The 16,053-nt window shown below is 44.1% G+C and overlaps 1 protein-coding gene across 2 annotated transcripts in view; it reads left to right on the forward strand.

The window, feature by feature from the left end:
- The window catches only part of LOC123756344 (uncharacterized), a 402,241-nt gene extending 391,132 nt beyond the window's left edge, over positions 1-11,109 (forward strand). Inside the window, exon 6 of one of the 2 annotated variants that reach the window (XM_045739413.2) lies at positions 9,694-11,109. In XM_045739413.2, the coding sequence (XP_045595369.1) occupies positions 9,694-9,952 (259 nt within the window). In that variant the 3' untranslated portion in view covers positions 9,953-11,109. The remainder of the gene's footprint in view (positions 1-9,693) is intronic. The other variant, XM_045739414.2, reaches the window with a different exon arrangement.
- Positions 11,110-16,053: the final 4,944 nt, after the last annotated feature.

Consider the following 16,053-nt stretch of genomic DNA (forward strand, 5'->3'; position numbering starts at 1 on the left):
ATTGGGGGCAATTTCTACCTGGAAAACATTTTCTGTATTGTGAGACTTTGCTTCCCCAGAGGTACCTGGAGAACTCTATTCTTTTTCCCCTGGGGAGATTACTCCCACTGATCCACTTACTCCCTTGGATTGATCAATCTTCCTCTAGTGCACTTACATCCCTTATAGAAAGCTTATTGGCCACAGGGTGATCATACCCCACTGGGGCACTCGATTACGGCACTTGTTTTGTTCCCCCTCCCCTTGTCCAGCGACTTGGGGTGGACGGTAGAGCGACGGCCTCGCTTCATGTAGGTCAGCATTCAATCCCGACCGTCCAAGAGGTTGGGCACCATTCCTTCCCCCCGTCCCACCCCAAATCCTTATCCAGACCCCTTCCCAGTGCTATATAGTCGCAATGGCTTGGCGCTTTCCCTTGAAAATTGCCTCCCCCGCCTCCCTTCCCCTCCCCTTAAGGTACTTGCTTCCATAGGAAATCTTATGTCTTCTGGGGCACTTACTACCTCCCTCTCTCAGGCACACTTACCCTCGTAACTCGACCGTTAGGACACTTTCCTTGAACACGTACACGCCATAGGCACTTTCTCTGCCTTTGACATAGCTGTAAGACCCTTACCCCTTTACCCCCCTCCCCCCCCTGCACTTCCTCTTAAAGCAACAAGTCTTATTTTGTGTACTTTCCTAGACAGTTATTTTTCCTTTGTGAGAAGCATTGTTAATAACCCTTACCATGGTCAATAACTTTCTCTTGAGTGGCAGCTACTTTATCCTTTTTCAAATTATCTCTCGAGTCGGTAACTCTTCAGAAGGATAATAATTCTTGTTTAAGTCAGTAATTCTTCGTTGGGACAATTATTCATGCCGTACTCTCTCCCCCTTGGGACAATAGTTTGGCCCCGGGATATTGTTGACTCTTCTCTGTTGTATACACTCTTGTGGGGCATTGTCTTCCCCTGTGACGTTCACGCTCTCGTAGGACATGCACTCGAGGGAGAGATATTCACTCTCACTCGAGATATTCACTCTCCCTCGAGATATTCACTCTCCCTTGTGTCACTCTCTTTTGTCACTATTTCCTCTGTGGCACCAACTCCTATCTGTGACATTCTCTCTGATTTTTCTTTACCTTTTAAAGACCTATTCCTATCTTTGGAACTGACGCTCCTCCATGAACACTCCGACAAAGGTCTGATAAAGACCTTTTGTGCCCTCTGTAATGCTTTTTGCGCTACCGCTCACAGGATGGGTATGGGGTGCACAATGAACTAGTCTCCTCCGGCGGCAACAATCAATTAAAAATCCTTGAACACTGTACCCTGGGACCCTAACTACGAGCACTCTATGCCACCCGTTCATATGAAAATTATAAATCTGCTTGGAGACCTAGTGTACTTGGACATAACTGGTCTATATCTCCTTCTCTATCACACTCAAGACGGGGGGCGTCTGTGTCTTACTGTCATACTCTCTTCTCTGCATCAGTATGATGTATTACCCATATGCTTTATCATCATTCGACGGAAACCTTTATCATTCTATAAGAAAATATTTAGAAATAATGTGTAAAGTCAGGAAAACTCGGTTTATTAGGCAACTTGATCTATTACTCACTCTGTCAATCACATGTCATATATGTGGTTAGACATTGGTTATAAACTTATGTAATTAGTTTCATATACACTGATATATGAACCTTATTTTCTCCATGGGCATATAATCTTCCTATAAATACTCACTCTGTCTCGTAGGAGAGTGATAGGCAGAAGGCGAGAAGTGCAGAGAAAGGTAAATAGAGACTGTAGGGAAAGGGAAGCGTGGGGTAGGAGTGAGAGAAGGAAAAGGGAACAAGGTTATGAATAGGGACAAAGTAGGGTTCTTGGGTCGTAGGAGGAGAGTGAAGGGGATGTAAATAACGTATATTACAAAGTTAAACAACTTGGTAAGATAAAAGTTTGAAGAAAAAAATCTTAATAACGTTATCCGGAAGAGAGAGAGAGGGAGAGAGAGGGAGGGAGAGAGAGGGAGGGAGAGAGAGGGAGGGAGAGAGAGGGAGAGAGAGGGAGAGAGAGGGAGGGAGAGAGAGAGAGAGAGGGGGGGAGAGAGAGAGGGAGAGAGGGGGCGGGGAGAGAGAGAGGGAGAGAGGGGGGGGAGGGTGAGAGGGGGGGAGGGAGAGAGGGGGGGAGAGAGAGAGGGGGGAGGAAGGGAGAGGGAGAAAGTACGTTATAAAGAAGATGGTATCTATGGTAGGAGAAATGGCGAGCAGGGAATACGAGGATAAGAAGGGAAATAAAGAATGAGATAAAGTAGAAGAAAGAGAGGACGTGAGATTCACTCAGAATAAAAGTGTGTGTGTGTGTACTCACCTAGTTGTGCTTGCGGGGGTTGAGCTCTGGCTCTTTGGTCCCGCCTCTCAACCGTCAATCAACTGGTGTACAGGTTCCTGAGCCTACTGGGCTCAATCATATCTACAATTGAAACTGTGTATGGAGTCAGCCTCCACCACATCACTGCCTAATGCATTAAATTTGTCAACTACTCTGGCACTAAAAAATTCTTTCTAATACCATTGGGCATTCAATTTCCACCTGTGTCCCCTAATGCGTGTGCCCCTTGTGTTAAATAGCCTGTCTTTATCTACCCTATCAATTCCTTTGAGAATCTTGTATGTGGTGATCATGTCCCCCCTAACTCTTCTGTCTTCCAGCGACGTGAGGTTTAATTCCCGTAGTCTCTCCTCGTAGCAGGCCAGCTACTTAGGGTGCATGGTAGAGCGACGGTCTCGCTTCATGCAGCTCAGCGTTCAATCCCCGACCGTCCAAGTGGTTTGCTACCATTCCTTTCTCCCCGTCCCATCCATAATTCTTATCCTGAATCCTTCCAAGTGCTATATAGTCGTAATGGCTTGGCGCTTTCTCTTGATAGTTCCTTCCTTCCTCATAGTAGCTCATACCTCTCAATTCAGGTACTAGTCTGGTGGCACACCTTTGAACCTTTTCCCAGTTTAGTGTGTGTGTGTGTGTGTGTGTGTGTGTGTGTGTGTGTGTGTGTGTGTGTGTATTCACCTAGTTGTGCTTGCGGGGGTTGAGCTTTGCTCTTTCGGTCCGCCTCTCAACTGTCGAATCAACTGTTACTAGCACTAACTAATTCTTTTTCCACACACACACACACACACACACACACACACACACACACACACACACACACACACAGGAAGCAGTTCCGTAACAGCTGTCTAACTCCCAGGTACCCATTTACCGTTAAGTAACATTGGCATGTAGGTTAAAAGAAACTTTGCCCACTTGTTTCTGCCTGGTCCGGGAATCAAATCCGGGCCACAGAATTACGAGCCCTGCGCGCTGTTCACTCAGCTAGCAGACACTCTTCCCCCCCCCACACACACACACAGTGTGTACTCACCTATTTGTGCTTGCGGGGGTTGAGCTTTGTCTCTTTGATCCCGCCTCTTAACAGTCAAACAACAGGTGTACAGATTCTTGAGCCTATTGGGCTCTATCATATCTACATTTGAAACTATGTATGGAGTCAGCCTCCACCACATCACTTCCTAATGCATTCCATTACTAACTACTCTGACACTGAAAAAATTCTTTCTAACGTCTCTGTGGCTCATCTGGGTACTCAGTTTCCACCTGTGCCCCCTTGTTCGCGTCCCACCAGTGTTGAATAGTTTATCCTTGTTTACCCGGTCAATTCCTCTGAGGATTTTGTAGGTTGTGATCATGTCTAACCCTTACTCTTCTGTCTTCCAGTGTCGTAAGGTGCATTTCCCGCAGCCTTTCCTCGTAACTCATGCCTCTTAGTTCTGGGACTAGTCTAGTGGCATACCTTTGGACTTTTTCCAGCTTCGTCTTGTGCTTGACAAGGTACGGGCTCCATGCTGGGGCCGCATACTCCAGGATTGGTCTTACATATGTGGTGTACAAGATTCTGAATGATTCCTTACACAGGTTCCTGAACGCTGTTCTGATGTTAGCCAGCCTCGCATATGCCGTAGACGTTATTCTTTTTATGTGGGCTTCAGGAGACAGGTTTGGTGTGATATCAACTCCTAGATCTTTCTCTCTGTTCGTTTCCTTAAGTACTTCATCTTCTATTCTGTATCCTGTGTTTGGCCTCCTATTTCCACCACCTAGTTTCATTACTTTGCATTTACTCGGGTTGAACTTCAACAGCCATTTGTTGGACCATTCACTCAGTCTGTCTAGGTCATCTTGTAGCCTCCTACTATCGTCCTCAGTTTCAATCCTCCTCATAATTTTTGCATCATCGGCAAACATTGAGAGAAACGATTCTATACCCTCTGGAAGATCATTTACATATATCAGAAACAGTATAGGTCCAAGGACTGACCCCTGCAGTACTCCACTCGTAACGTCTCGCCAATCTGAGACCTCACCCCTCACACTGACTCGTTGTCTCCTGTTACTTAGGTACTCCTGTATCCAACGGAGTACCTTCCCTTTCACTCCAGCCTGCATCTCCAGTTTTTTCACTAGCCTCTTGTGTGGCACTGTGTCAAAGGCTTTCTGACAATCCAAAAATATGCAGTCTGCCCACCCTTCTCTTTCTTGCCTTATTTTTGTTGCCTGGTCGTAGAATTCAAGTAACCCTGTGAGGCAGGACCTGCCATCCCTGAATCCATGTTGATGCTGTGTTACAAAGTTCTTTCGCTCCGGGTGCTCCACTAGCTTTCTTCGCACAATCTTCTCCATCAGCTTGCATGTTATGCAGGTTAGGGACACTGGTCTGTAATTCAGTGCCTCCTGTCTATCCCCTTTCTTGTATATCGGGACTACGTTAGCTGCTTTCCAAATTTCTGACAGTTCCCCTGTTGCCAGTGATTTGTTATACACCATGGAGAGCGGGAGGCACAGTTCTCCTGCTCCTTCCTTTAGTATCCAAGGGGAGATTCCATCTGGGCCTATAGCCTTTGTCACATCCAATTCTAGTGTGTGATCGATCCAATGTGTGTGATCGCATGCGTGCGTACGCGTGCGTGCGTACGCGTGCGTGCGTGCGCTCGTGTGTAAAGTTGCTTAACAGGAGTCAGGGATCTGTCAATAATTTATCAAATGTTCATCTGATAGTTTTTTCTTCTGAACAACAATAATAAAAACGTTTCCAATCATATACTTCCATATAGTAGTACTTTCACTTGCCATATTTCTCCCATTCACTCTCGCTCTTAAATACTCTCTCCTATATACTCCCACTCTTCCTCGCTTTAAATCTCACTTGTACACACGCGAGCGCTCGCGCGCACACACACACACACACACACACACACACACACACACACACACACACAGTTAGAGTTAGGGGGGGACATGATCACCACATTCAAGATTCTCAAGGGAATTGATAGGGGTAGATAAAGAAAGGCTATTTAACACAAGAGGCTGAGAACAAGATGCCATCTGCTTGAAGACGTAACTGCCCTGATGTTAACGTATCCATTAACCACAGACTTCCTCACAATAATCACGCCTTTTCAACCTCCCTCCCAGGAAGACGTTCGCTTCACAACCAATCCCTCCCCTCTTGAGGGTCTTTGGTTCACTACACCTCTACAACCTTCACATCATGCACAAGTTTTAGTCCAGCAGTAATACTAATACTTACATCATTTAACACCCCACACACACACTATTCCACACTATCCTCACTTTGCAACACTACTCCATCCCTCAGCGTCCACCCCTACACGTATCCTCACCAAAACAGTCCATTTCACCAACAAAACACCATTTCAGCCTATTTCAGAGCCATGTGCACAAATACAGGAAAATTAAACAAACTAATTATTAAAGATAGTCTAGAAGGTGAAGTCAGGGAAAGAGTGCAATTGTGGAATAATAAATAACAAATCCTAGTTAACGCAGAGTTCACTGAGAACTTTAACATAATACCGATACAACAGAGAAATAGTGGCATTAGTGTTGTTCTACTTACAAAGAATGAACCAGATATGGTTAATGGATAACCAAAAATGGGTTCATGAAAGTAAAATCCTGTCCAATAAATTTCTGAGAGTTAATAGATAAAATGGCCAATATCAACCAGGAAAGGATGTGCAGCTTGCATATTTCTACACCAGCCAGGACGCTCTTGACACTCTATTCTCAGCTGGCTAACAAACTCAACAAAAAAGATGCTGTGATGGCATAAAGTTGGCATGAGGATACCAACACGAAGCGAACACTCACGGTGCATATGCTTGAGTGTGAAAGGGGTATCCCTAGATAGAACCCACACTGTCCTTGCTATATGTAAACTACGTACCTACGGTGAGAGTTACTGTTAGGGTTCGGTATACTGCAACTGGCATCCAATGAACAATCTTTCTTATCTGCACACACACACACACTACAAAGCGAGGGAGCGCTACAGAATGTTACGCTTTATCAGTGTTCATGGAGCCCAGCCTAACAGGACAACCTGAAGGGAAATCAGCTCCTGGAGCAGGAGAAAGAACACTATCTAAAGGTCGACATTACACCAAGTCGAATCCTGGAAGTGCATTCCGAGGCATCATCATCAACAGCACTGTATGCAAATCTGGCAGATAGAATTGCATCTTTCCAGGTGTGGACAAAGTTATCACTGAAAACACTGCTCCTCGCATCACGTCCTCCCAAACTTTCTCTTTGTCCCATCCCAAATCCTTATCCTGACCCCCCCCCCCCCAAGTGCTATATAGTCGTAATGGCTTGCAGCTTTTCCCTGCTAATTCCTTCCCTCCGGTATGGTAAATTACGTTTTCTACGCATCGGACTCGATAACTTGGGTGGGTTGATTTGGCTCGTGCCTTTCTGGTTAGGTTAGGTTAAGTTAGGTTAAATTAGGTTAGTATATTATATTGTATAATGCACAAGCCACTGCCGCCAGATATGACACCTTGACACATACAACACCGAAGCACTGCTATCACTGGGACAACCTCCATAAGGATCCCTAATTAGGGTAAATCCCCAATTATGGATAATTACTCTAATGTCCTTTGATAATCACCTGTCAGAGAGTTACGGATGAAAGTCAGTGAGTGTAACTGGAAACTGATTGAATATTGGGTTATCATGGACTTGCTCCTCGATTGATTGCCGACGTAAATTGATTAACAGTTATTAAATATTAGCAGGAATTAATTTAAAATTCCTTGGCTAAATTTAATGATCATAAATGATGAAGTGCTATAGCTGACTGGCCCATCATTTGACAAAGCAGGGGGGGGGGACCCACTGATACTCTCAAATGTTAATTAACTAAGTTTATTCATGCAAATTATATCCTGACTAGAAAAAGTCCTATAGGCAATGGATATGAAAATATCCAAGTTGTTATAAATATAGATACAGTATATTACCTTACAGGACCTGTAGTAATCCCAGGATCTGTTGATAAGTCAGTTCCCCTGGAACGGAAACACTCTCTCTTCCTCCCAAGCTACTCTTTAACTACAGCTACAATGAAACCTCGCCCAATGGGAAAGTCTATTGTGAGGCAGTAACAGGAGCATGTCTATCTTGCCCACCTAAATCCCAAAAGGTGGACCCCCACCTCTTGACTCGGGCAGTGATACAAATACCCTAACAACAGGGCAAGGCCTTATCGTGATTCCGTTCTCACAATGGATGCTGCTGGACCCGTATTGTTTAACACAGCCATAAAAGTTGACACGTTAATGGCATCTGCACACACTACGAAGCGAGGGAGCGCTTCAGAATGTTACGCTTGATCTCTGTTCATGTTTCAAACTGTCACAGCTGCATCAGCCCACGTCCTCACTCATGGAACCTCCCGAGGGGCTGTAAACCGCCTACTAACCCCTGGCCCCTCTTCACTAACCTCTCCTAACCTCGAGTACCTAACCTACAAAATGGACAACTTTGCCCCTGGGATCTGGCGCTGGTAAACAGAGGGCAGGAGGAGCGGTGTCCAATGGTTGAAACCAACATCTAAACTCACTAACCCACACCACAGGGTTCAAACTCACAGCCTCTACTACTCAACTCACAGCCTTGTTGCCGCTGTACATTTAAGGGCGTGACAAATCAAGAAACTGGGCCGGTTCATCACTTACATGAGACCAGACCTAGTGTATGCAGCACCAGCACGGATGTCTTACTTCAGCAGGCATAAATAGGAAAGCATTATACTACTCGAGTATCTACCATAAGGTTAGAGCCAAGAGTATTATTAGTATTAGGAAAATTGTTATAGGCCAAAATAACCGAACCTCGCATTACCATTCAATTGAGGAATCAGAAGACAAAGACATACATTATGGGAAACAAGTGATAATCTGAGAGACATATTAGCAGGACAGAGAGGTGGTCATTCAGTTTCTCCCTTAATTATCCTACCTGCGTTTACCCACCCATTATCCCACCTGCGTTACCCACCCATTAATCCCCCATTATCCCACCAGCATCCCCATTAGCCCCCACCTGCCCCTTCCTCCCATCTACCCACCTGGATGTAGTTTTAATTAAACATAACTGGTCGTGTTTTACACTTGCTCGGGAGTGTAATTATTTTTTCAATTATATTCTTTTGATATTTTAAACATTATTTATATTAATAATAATTAAACTCATACATTTTCATACATGTATAATTAAGTTCATACACACGGAAAATAAAAAAGGGTATTAGTATTAAAGCATTTGAAGAATATCACGTTGATATTTTGCGAAAATCATGTTATGCTCACAGTTAAATAATGCCATCACACTCCAGCAGTCATTCAGTCATACACAGTCATTCACCCGGTCTTATGGTCATATACGCTTCACAGGTCTAGTGTACAGTGCTGCTCGTGAACAGTCATTCACGTTATTCAAAAATGTATGCATTAGCTTCTTACAAACTACTGTTGATAAGTGTGTTTGCTTGTCATACATACCCCCGTGTGTGTGTTGCCCACACTCATTCCCAGCCTCTTCACACACATTGCCAGCTTCCTCACACTCAATTCCAGCTTCCTGAAACTTCTCGCTTCCTCTCACACACACACACACACACACACACACACACACACACACACACAAAGGTCCTCGCAGCCGACCGAACAGCAGTCTGAGTTTACAATTCTAAAGGCCCGGGATCGATTCCTGGTCGCGACAGAAATATAACAGATAATTTCCTAATTTCCTTCACATAATACCATTGTTCACCCAGCAATAAATAGATACCTGGAAGTTAGACAGCTGCTAATGGTTGCATCTCAGGAATGTGTGAAAGATAGAAATATGTAGTAGATATAATAGAGGAAAAATGGGTCGGGTTTTAGTATATACAATCGATAGTTAGGAAGGTGGGGTCCAAGAGCTAACAGCTCAATCCAGCAGGCACAAGTAGTCAATAAAATCAACTGGTAATTTCAAAATATATATTGTCAAACATTTTACATGCTTAATTAAACTAGTCCATATGCAGGCGACGAGTCACAATAACGTGGCTGTAGTATGTTGACCAGACCACACACTAGAAGGTGGAAGGGACGACGACGTTTCGGTCCGTCCTGGACCATTCTCAGGTCGATAAATAGTCCAGGACGGACCGAAACGTCGTCGTCCCTTCACCTTCTTGTGTGTGGTTTGGTCAACAATCTAGTCCATTCCGTACCCTTGGTGCTTCAACACGTATTTATGGCATGTCTCTCTCTTGCAGGCGGGAGATCGGAGCGCTGGAAGCTGAGAACTTCAGCCTGGAGCGTCAACTCTTCAGCTACCAGAAATCCATCGCGTACGCGCACTCGCGCGGGGCGTACGTGGACGACCCCGGGGAAGAGGCGAGCGACTACGCTCACGAGGGCTACGCTAACGGGAAACGGGACTACCACACGTCAGACTACTCCTCCAGGGACTACGACTACACCTACAGCGCCCTACCGGAAAGGGCTTTCTCTACAGACACAGATTATGCGTGAAAGATGACTGGGAAAATCCGTGGTACAACCAAGCTAAAATAGGGACCATCTATCAGGGAGCCCAAGATAAACCGTAAAAAAATGAGAATGACAGAAATAACTTTTTTTGATTGGATAGTTAAATCACTCTACCACAATGATGCAAGGCAAGGGGGGAATCCCTGGGACAGGAAGGAGGGACATTAGAATTGATCATTCAATTCCTGGAACTATGAAGAGTTTGGAAAAGACAATTCTGTAAGGGACTAACCCCTGAACACATCGCCCTTCACAAAACCAAATACAAAATAGTTTTCAGTAATGCTAGGAGGGCCCAGGCAGCCATACGCATCTGCTACCCAGTATTTTAGAGTATAATGAGAGAGGTCTTGCATAGAAGCTGCTTCTGTAACCTATAAAAGTTCTGTGTTCAGAGTCTGTGATGTTTGGGGCCATCCGGCCAAGGTGAACTAGAAATCAAAGGGAATTTATGATAGGAAAGTGTAATAGATCGATATTTTTTAAAGCAGTACGACAAGAGGGTTAATTATATAGGTTTTATTTAGGCATCCTTTAGTACAAGGATCTCACTTTAAACCAGAGAGTTTTATACATTTTATGGAGATCAATGAGAAGGTTAGAGTAGCTTTGGTGAGGAACCTCTCACCTGACTCCCTTGATTAATGAAGTTAGGAGTCTTTGCTTGCTGATCACTGCACAATTATCGCCCGTGGGTTAGGGCGATGTTCTGAGTACAGAGAGACTTTAGTTAGCCACTGTTTCCTTGGTGACGTTTTCTTCACCAAGCAAACAGAAAATGAGGAAGCCTCAGAGCGCCTCGACTGACCAATCACCGTCGCCGACGACACACAGATCCATTATTTAAATAGTGACGTCACTCCGGTAGAAAGTAGTCAAGTGTTCCATTACGGTAGAGGACCTGCGTTGTTAGCAAATATTTGGTAGTTTTATCTTAGGCGTTCTTTACTTACCATAGACCTCTCACAACTGGCGAGAGGTATATAGAGTGTCGTAGATATCTTTCTTATATGCAGTTTTTCCTTATTCAAATCAGAATTTAATATTATATCATCCCGTATAGGCGGCTTAAATCACTTTATTTAGAAGTCTTTAACAACTAGATGTAGTCTTGAAATATTTGAAATAGTAATTTTAAGTTTTCGTTCTATATATGTATATATATATATATATATATATATATATATATATATATATATATATATATATATATATATATATGTAGAACTGGAGTGGTAAGAGTCCATCACCAGTACTAACCAAGGGCCTCTCTGTGACGTGGCTGGTGAATGACATGTCGTTATTAACGACTAACAATAGCGAGAGCGCAACTAACTGGAGGTGGACGACCCGGAGAGTTCACCAGGCCAGCCAGGGAGGAGGAGGGGGGGTCGTCACGAAGGTCGCCTCCCCCCCCCCTCCACACCAGCCTACAGGGAGGCCTAGGTGGTGCTGGCCAATCATACCGTCTCCTTCCCTCACCATATCAGCATATACCTGTACATGGTGATAACTCATCTCACGAGAAACACGCGTTGATCTAAGTCCTGTGTCTCCACACACACACACTCTCCTGCCCTACCAGGTAACTAGCCCCGTAGCGACCCCCCGAGACCCGTCTTATACGGCTTGTTCAGTCCAGTAATAAAGTACTGAAACCAGGAATACTAGAGTACCCTCTCCTCCTCCCTCCCCCTCCTTCCCTATTAGCTTACTCGATTATAAGGAAACTTTAGATGGAATATTGATAGTTCTTTTACATTCTCCAGGTCCCGGAGGTATGTTTCCCGGGACCTCCAGAGATCCCGGAGGAGAGACCAAAGTCCACAGATCCCAAGTGGACTTTGGGATCACAAGTCTCTCTGCTCAAGCTCATTTCTTTCCAATAACTCTATATGTGAACAGTAGGAGTGATTTCCCCCAGTAGGCAATATTATATATTATATATATATATATATATATATATATATATATATATATATATATATATATATATATATATATATATATATATATGTGTGTGTGTGTAAGTGGGTATGTTGTGAGGCATCAGTGAGTGGAGTGTTGTTAGTCTCTCTGACAGACTTTATAAGTAATTGGTGGTTATAATGAATGTTTCTCTCTTCTCTCTCTCTCTTCTCTCTCTCTCTTCTCTCTCTCTCTCTCTCTCTCTCTCTCTCTCTCTCTCTCCTCTCTCTCTCTCTCTCTTCCTTCGACTGGACTTCTGTCTTTCCTCTGACTCTCTATTTCTCTTCTACCATTGTATCTCACAGACTCTTCTGTTATCATTGTTTTTATCCCATTCCAGTTACCTACCAACACTACCAGCGTCACTCACTACCATCCTCACTATCAGCCTCACTACCATCCTCACTCACTACCATCCTCACTCACTATCAGCCCCATTCACTTCCAGCCTCACTATCAGCCCCACTCACTACCAGCCCCACTCACTATCAGCCTCACTCACTATCAGCCCCACTCACTATCAGCCTCACTCACTATCAGCCTCACTCACTATCAGCCTCACTCACTATCAGCCTCACTCACTATCAGCCCCACTCACTATCAGCCTCACTCACTATCAGCCCCACTCACTATCAGCCCCACTCACTATCAGCCTCACTCACTATCAGCCACACTCACTATCAGCCCCACTCACTATCAGCCTCACTACCAGCCTCACTCACTATCAGCCTCACTCACTACCAGCCTCACTCACTACCAGCCTCACTCACTACCAGCCTCACTCACTACCAGCCTCACTCACTATCAGCCCCACTCACTATCAGCCCCACTCACTACCAGCCCCACTCACCATCAGCCCCACTCACCATCAGCCTGACTCACTATCAGCCTCACTCACTACCAGCCTCACTCACTACCAGCCTCACTCACTATCAGCCTCACTCACTATCAGCCTCACTCACTACCAGCCTCACTCACTACCAGCCTCACTCACTATCAGCCTCACTCACTATCAGCCTCACTCACTATGAGCCTCACTCACTATACCAGCCTCACTCACTACCAGCCTCACTCACTACCAGCCTCACTCACTACCAGCCTCATTCACTATCAGCCTCATTCACTATCAGCCCCACTCACTATCAGCCTCACTCACTATCAGCCCCACTCACTATCAGCCTCACTATCAGCCTCACTCACTATCAGCCCCACTCACTATCAGCCTCACTATCAGCCTCAATCACTATCAGCCTCACTCACTATCAGACTCACTCGCTATCAGCCTCACTCACTACCAGCCTCACTCACTACCACCGTCACTCACTACAGCCTCACCCACTATCAACTTCAGCCACATCCAGTCTCACCATCCAGCCGCCACAACTATTTGGGGTGGACGATAGAGCGACAGTCCTCGACCGGCTTAGTGGTTGAGCTCCATTCCTTTCCCCCGTTCTATACCAAATCCTTATCCCTTCTGACTTACATAGTCGTAAAGGCTTGCTTATATCAGGAGATATAGAATGACCTACTGATTATTACATTCCCTTCACCATCCAGCCCCTCTCACCACTAGCCCCTCTCACTACCAGATCCACTAACCACCATCCCCAATGCCTTATTCCCTCCAGATCTCCCTGCTTTCTTAATTAAAAGCAATGCTATATTGCATTAACTCATCAGTTAACCCTTAGCCTGCGCTGAACGTCATACGGCGCATAATGGACCAGACGATCAAAGTGCTCCTTACATGACAATTGTCACTTCGTAATTTCAGATGGACCGAGTTCTGCTAATTAATCCCCATCCTTAACAAGATTAGATGCCTCTGCTTATTATTACGTATCGAGAAGATCAAGCTCGCTTTGATACATATCGTAGCTGACCTTCAGGGTCGTGTCACATCCCCGCAGGTAATGATTGTTCAAAACATGGAAACAACACCATCCTTCAATCTCGCATGGGAATCAAACCCATGAGAGGTTACCTTGAGGTGCTTCCGGGGCTTAGCGTCCCCGCGGCCCGGTCGTCGACCAGGCCTCCTGGTTGCCGGGAGGGCAAAGGAAGCTCTTGATGCGCAAGTTCAGGAACTGTTCTTGATTTTACTATTTAATCGACATGGAATTCTGGATGTGCAGGACTGTACTTGCATAACTTTGGTTATTAAGAACGTTTTGCCGTTTCTATTTTTGTCGTATTTTTAATTCATTTTAATTTTGATGAATTAGTTTTTGTTTACGAGTGCTTTTGAGAGTTAAGCGTATGGGTGAGCCCAGCTGACATATTGTGCAGTTCAAGGGTGCGTGGTGTTAGGGTGCGCGGTGTTAGGGTGCGCGGTGTTAGGGTGCGCGGTGTTAGGGTGCGCAGTGTCAAGGGTGCGCAGTGTCAAGGGTGCGCAGTGTCAAGGGTGCGCAGTGTCAAGGGTGCGCAGTTCCAGGGTGCGCAGTGTCAAGGGTGTGCAGTTCCAGGGTGCGCAGTGTCAAGGGTGCGCAGTGTCAAGGGTGCGCAGTGTCAAGGGTGCGCAGTGTCAAGGGTGCGCAGTGTCAAGGGTGCGCAGTGTCAAGGGTGCGCAGTTCCAGGGTGCGCAGTGTCAAGGGTGCGCAGTTCCAGGGTGTGCAGTGTCAAGGGTTCGCAGTGTCAAGGGTGCGCAGTGTCAAGGGCGCGCAGTGTCAAGGGTGCGCAGTGTCAAGGGTGCGCAGTGTCAAGGGTGCGCAGTTCCAGGGTGCCTAGTTCCAGGGTGCGCGATGTCAGGTGCGCATATATTATTTTATTAATTATATATATATATATATATATATATATATATATATATATATATATATATATATATATATATATAATGTCGTACCTAGTAGCCAGAATGCACTTCTCAGCCTACTATGCAAGGCCCGATTTGCCTAATAAGCCAAGTTTTCCTGAATTAATATATTTTCTCTAATTTTTTTCTTATGAAATGATAAAGCTACCCATTTCATTATGTATGAGTTCAATTTTTTTTTATTTGAGTTAAAATTAACGTAGATATATGACCGAACCTAAAAAACCCTACCTAACCTAACCTAACCTATCTTTATAGGTTAGGTTCGGTTAGGTAGCCGAAAAAGTTAGGTTAGGTTAGGTAGGTTAGGTAGTCGAAAAATCATTAATTCATGAAAACTTGGCTTATTAGGCAAATCGGGCCTTGCATAGTAGGCTGAAAAGTGCGTTCTGGCTACTAGGTACGACATATATATATATATATATATATATATATATATATATATATATATATATATTATGTGTGTGTGTGTTGCTTGGGTTTTGATTAAGTCGATTGCATGAAGATTACATGAAGTATCCAGCTGCATTGTGACATGGATCTATAATACATTTTTGCTTAGTTTGCAGTTGCTACTGATGCATTGAGATTTGCTAATCTTTAATGGATATTATGTTGTTTTGTTGGGATTTTACTTTATATCCTCTATGGTGAGTATATTTTGACTTCTATTGTTATGTATTTTGTTAACTATATTTTAGTTTCTTGGATTTTATGTAAATTGTATAGCTTCTTCGGGTATTTGTTTGTGGCGTATATTTTTGTTAGTATTAAACAAGTTAATTGGTGAAATACATTATTTGTAGTATTAAACATGTTAATTTTTCTTTGCGTCTTTATTGCATTTATCTCTCAAATTTTTTCGCTAATGCTTATTTAACTCATTTATTGATTTTTTATCAGAAACTTGTCCCATTTGATAATATAATAATTCCCTATTTTATTTGTGTATCTTTCCTCCGAGTTCTCTCATCCTTAATCCCGTTTTCTACGAAGAGAACATTCGTACAAAAATAAATTTCTCATATTTCAGCTGTTGTGATATTTGCTTCATATTTATCCTCCTGTAAACACTATTGTGATGTTTTCACATATCTGTTGTCTAGCTTCTAGCTGTTGCGTTCGTAACTATTAACATCTCGGCAAACACAAAACGTAAATAAACGTTATTTGTTACTATTTTTACGTTTCAAAACATAACGTTTGTAAACGTATCGTTGTGTTTAGTATCGTAGTTCGTCTCCAAAATCACCATGGTAGACTTCGGGGAAGTTTTTAACTGTTTTTGTGTTTCGTA

This window comes from Procambarus clarkii, chromosome 25 (genome assembly GCF_040958095.1).
Source record: "Procambarus clarkii isolate CNS0578487 chromosome 25, FALCON_Pclarkii_2.0, whole genome shotgun sequence".
Taxonomy (NCBI): domain Eukaryota; kingdom Metazoa; phylum Arthropoda; class Malacostraca; order Decapoda; family Cambaridae; genus Procambarus; species Procambarus clarkii.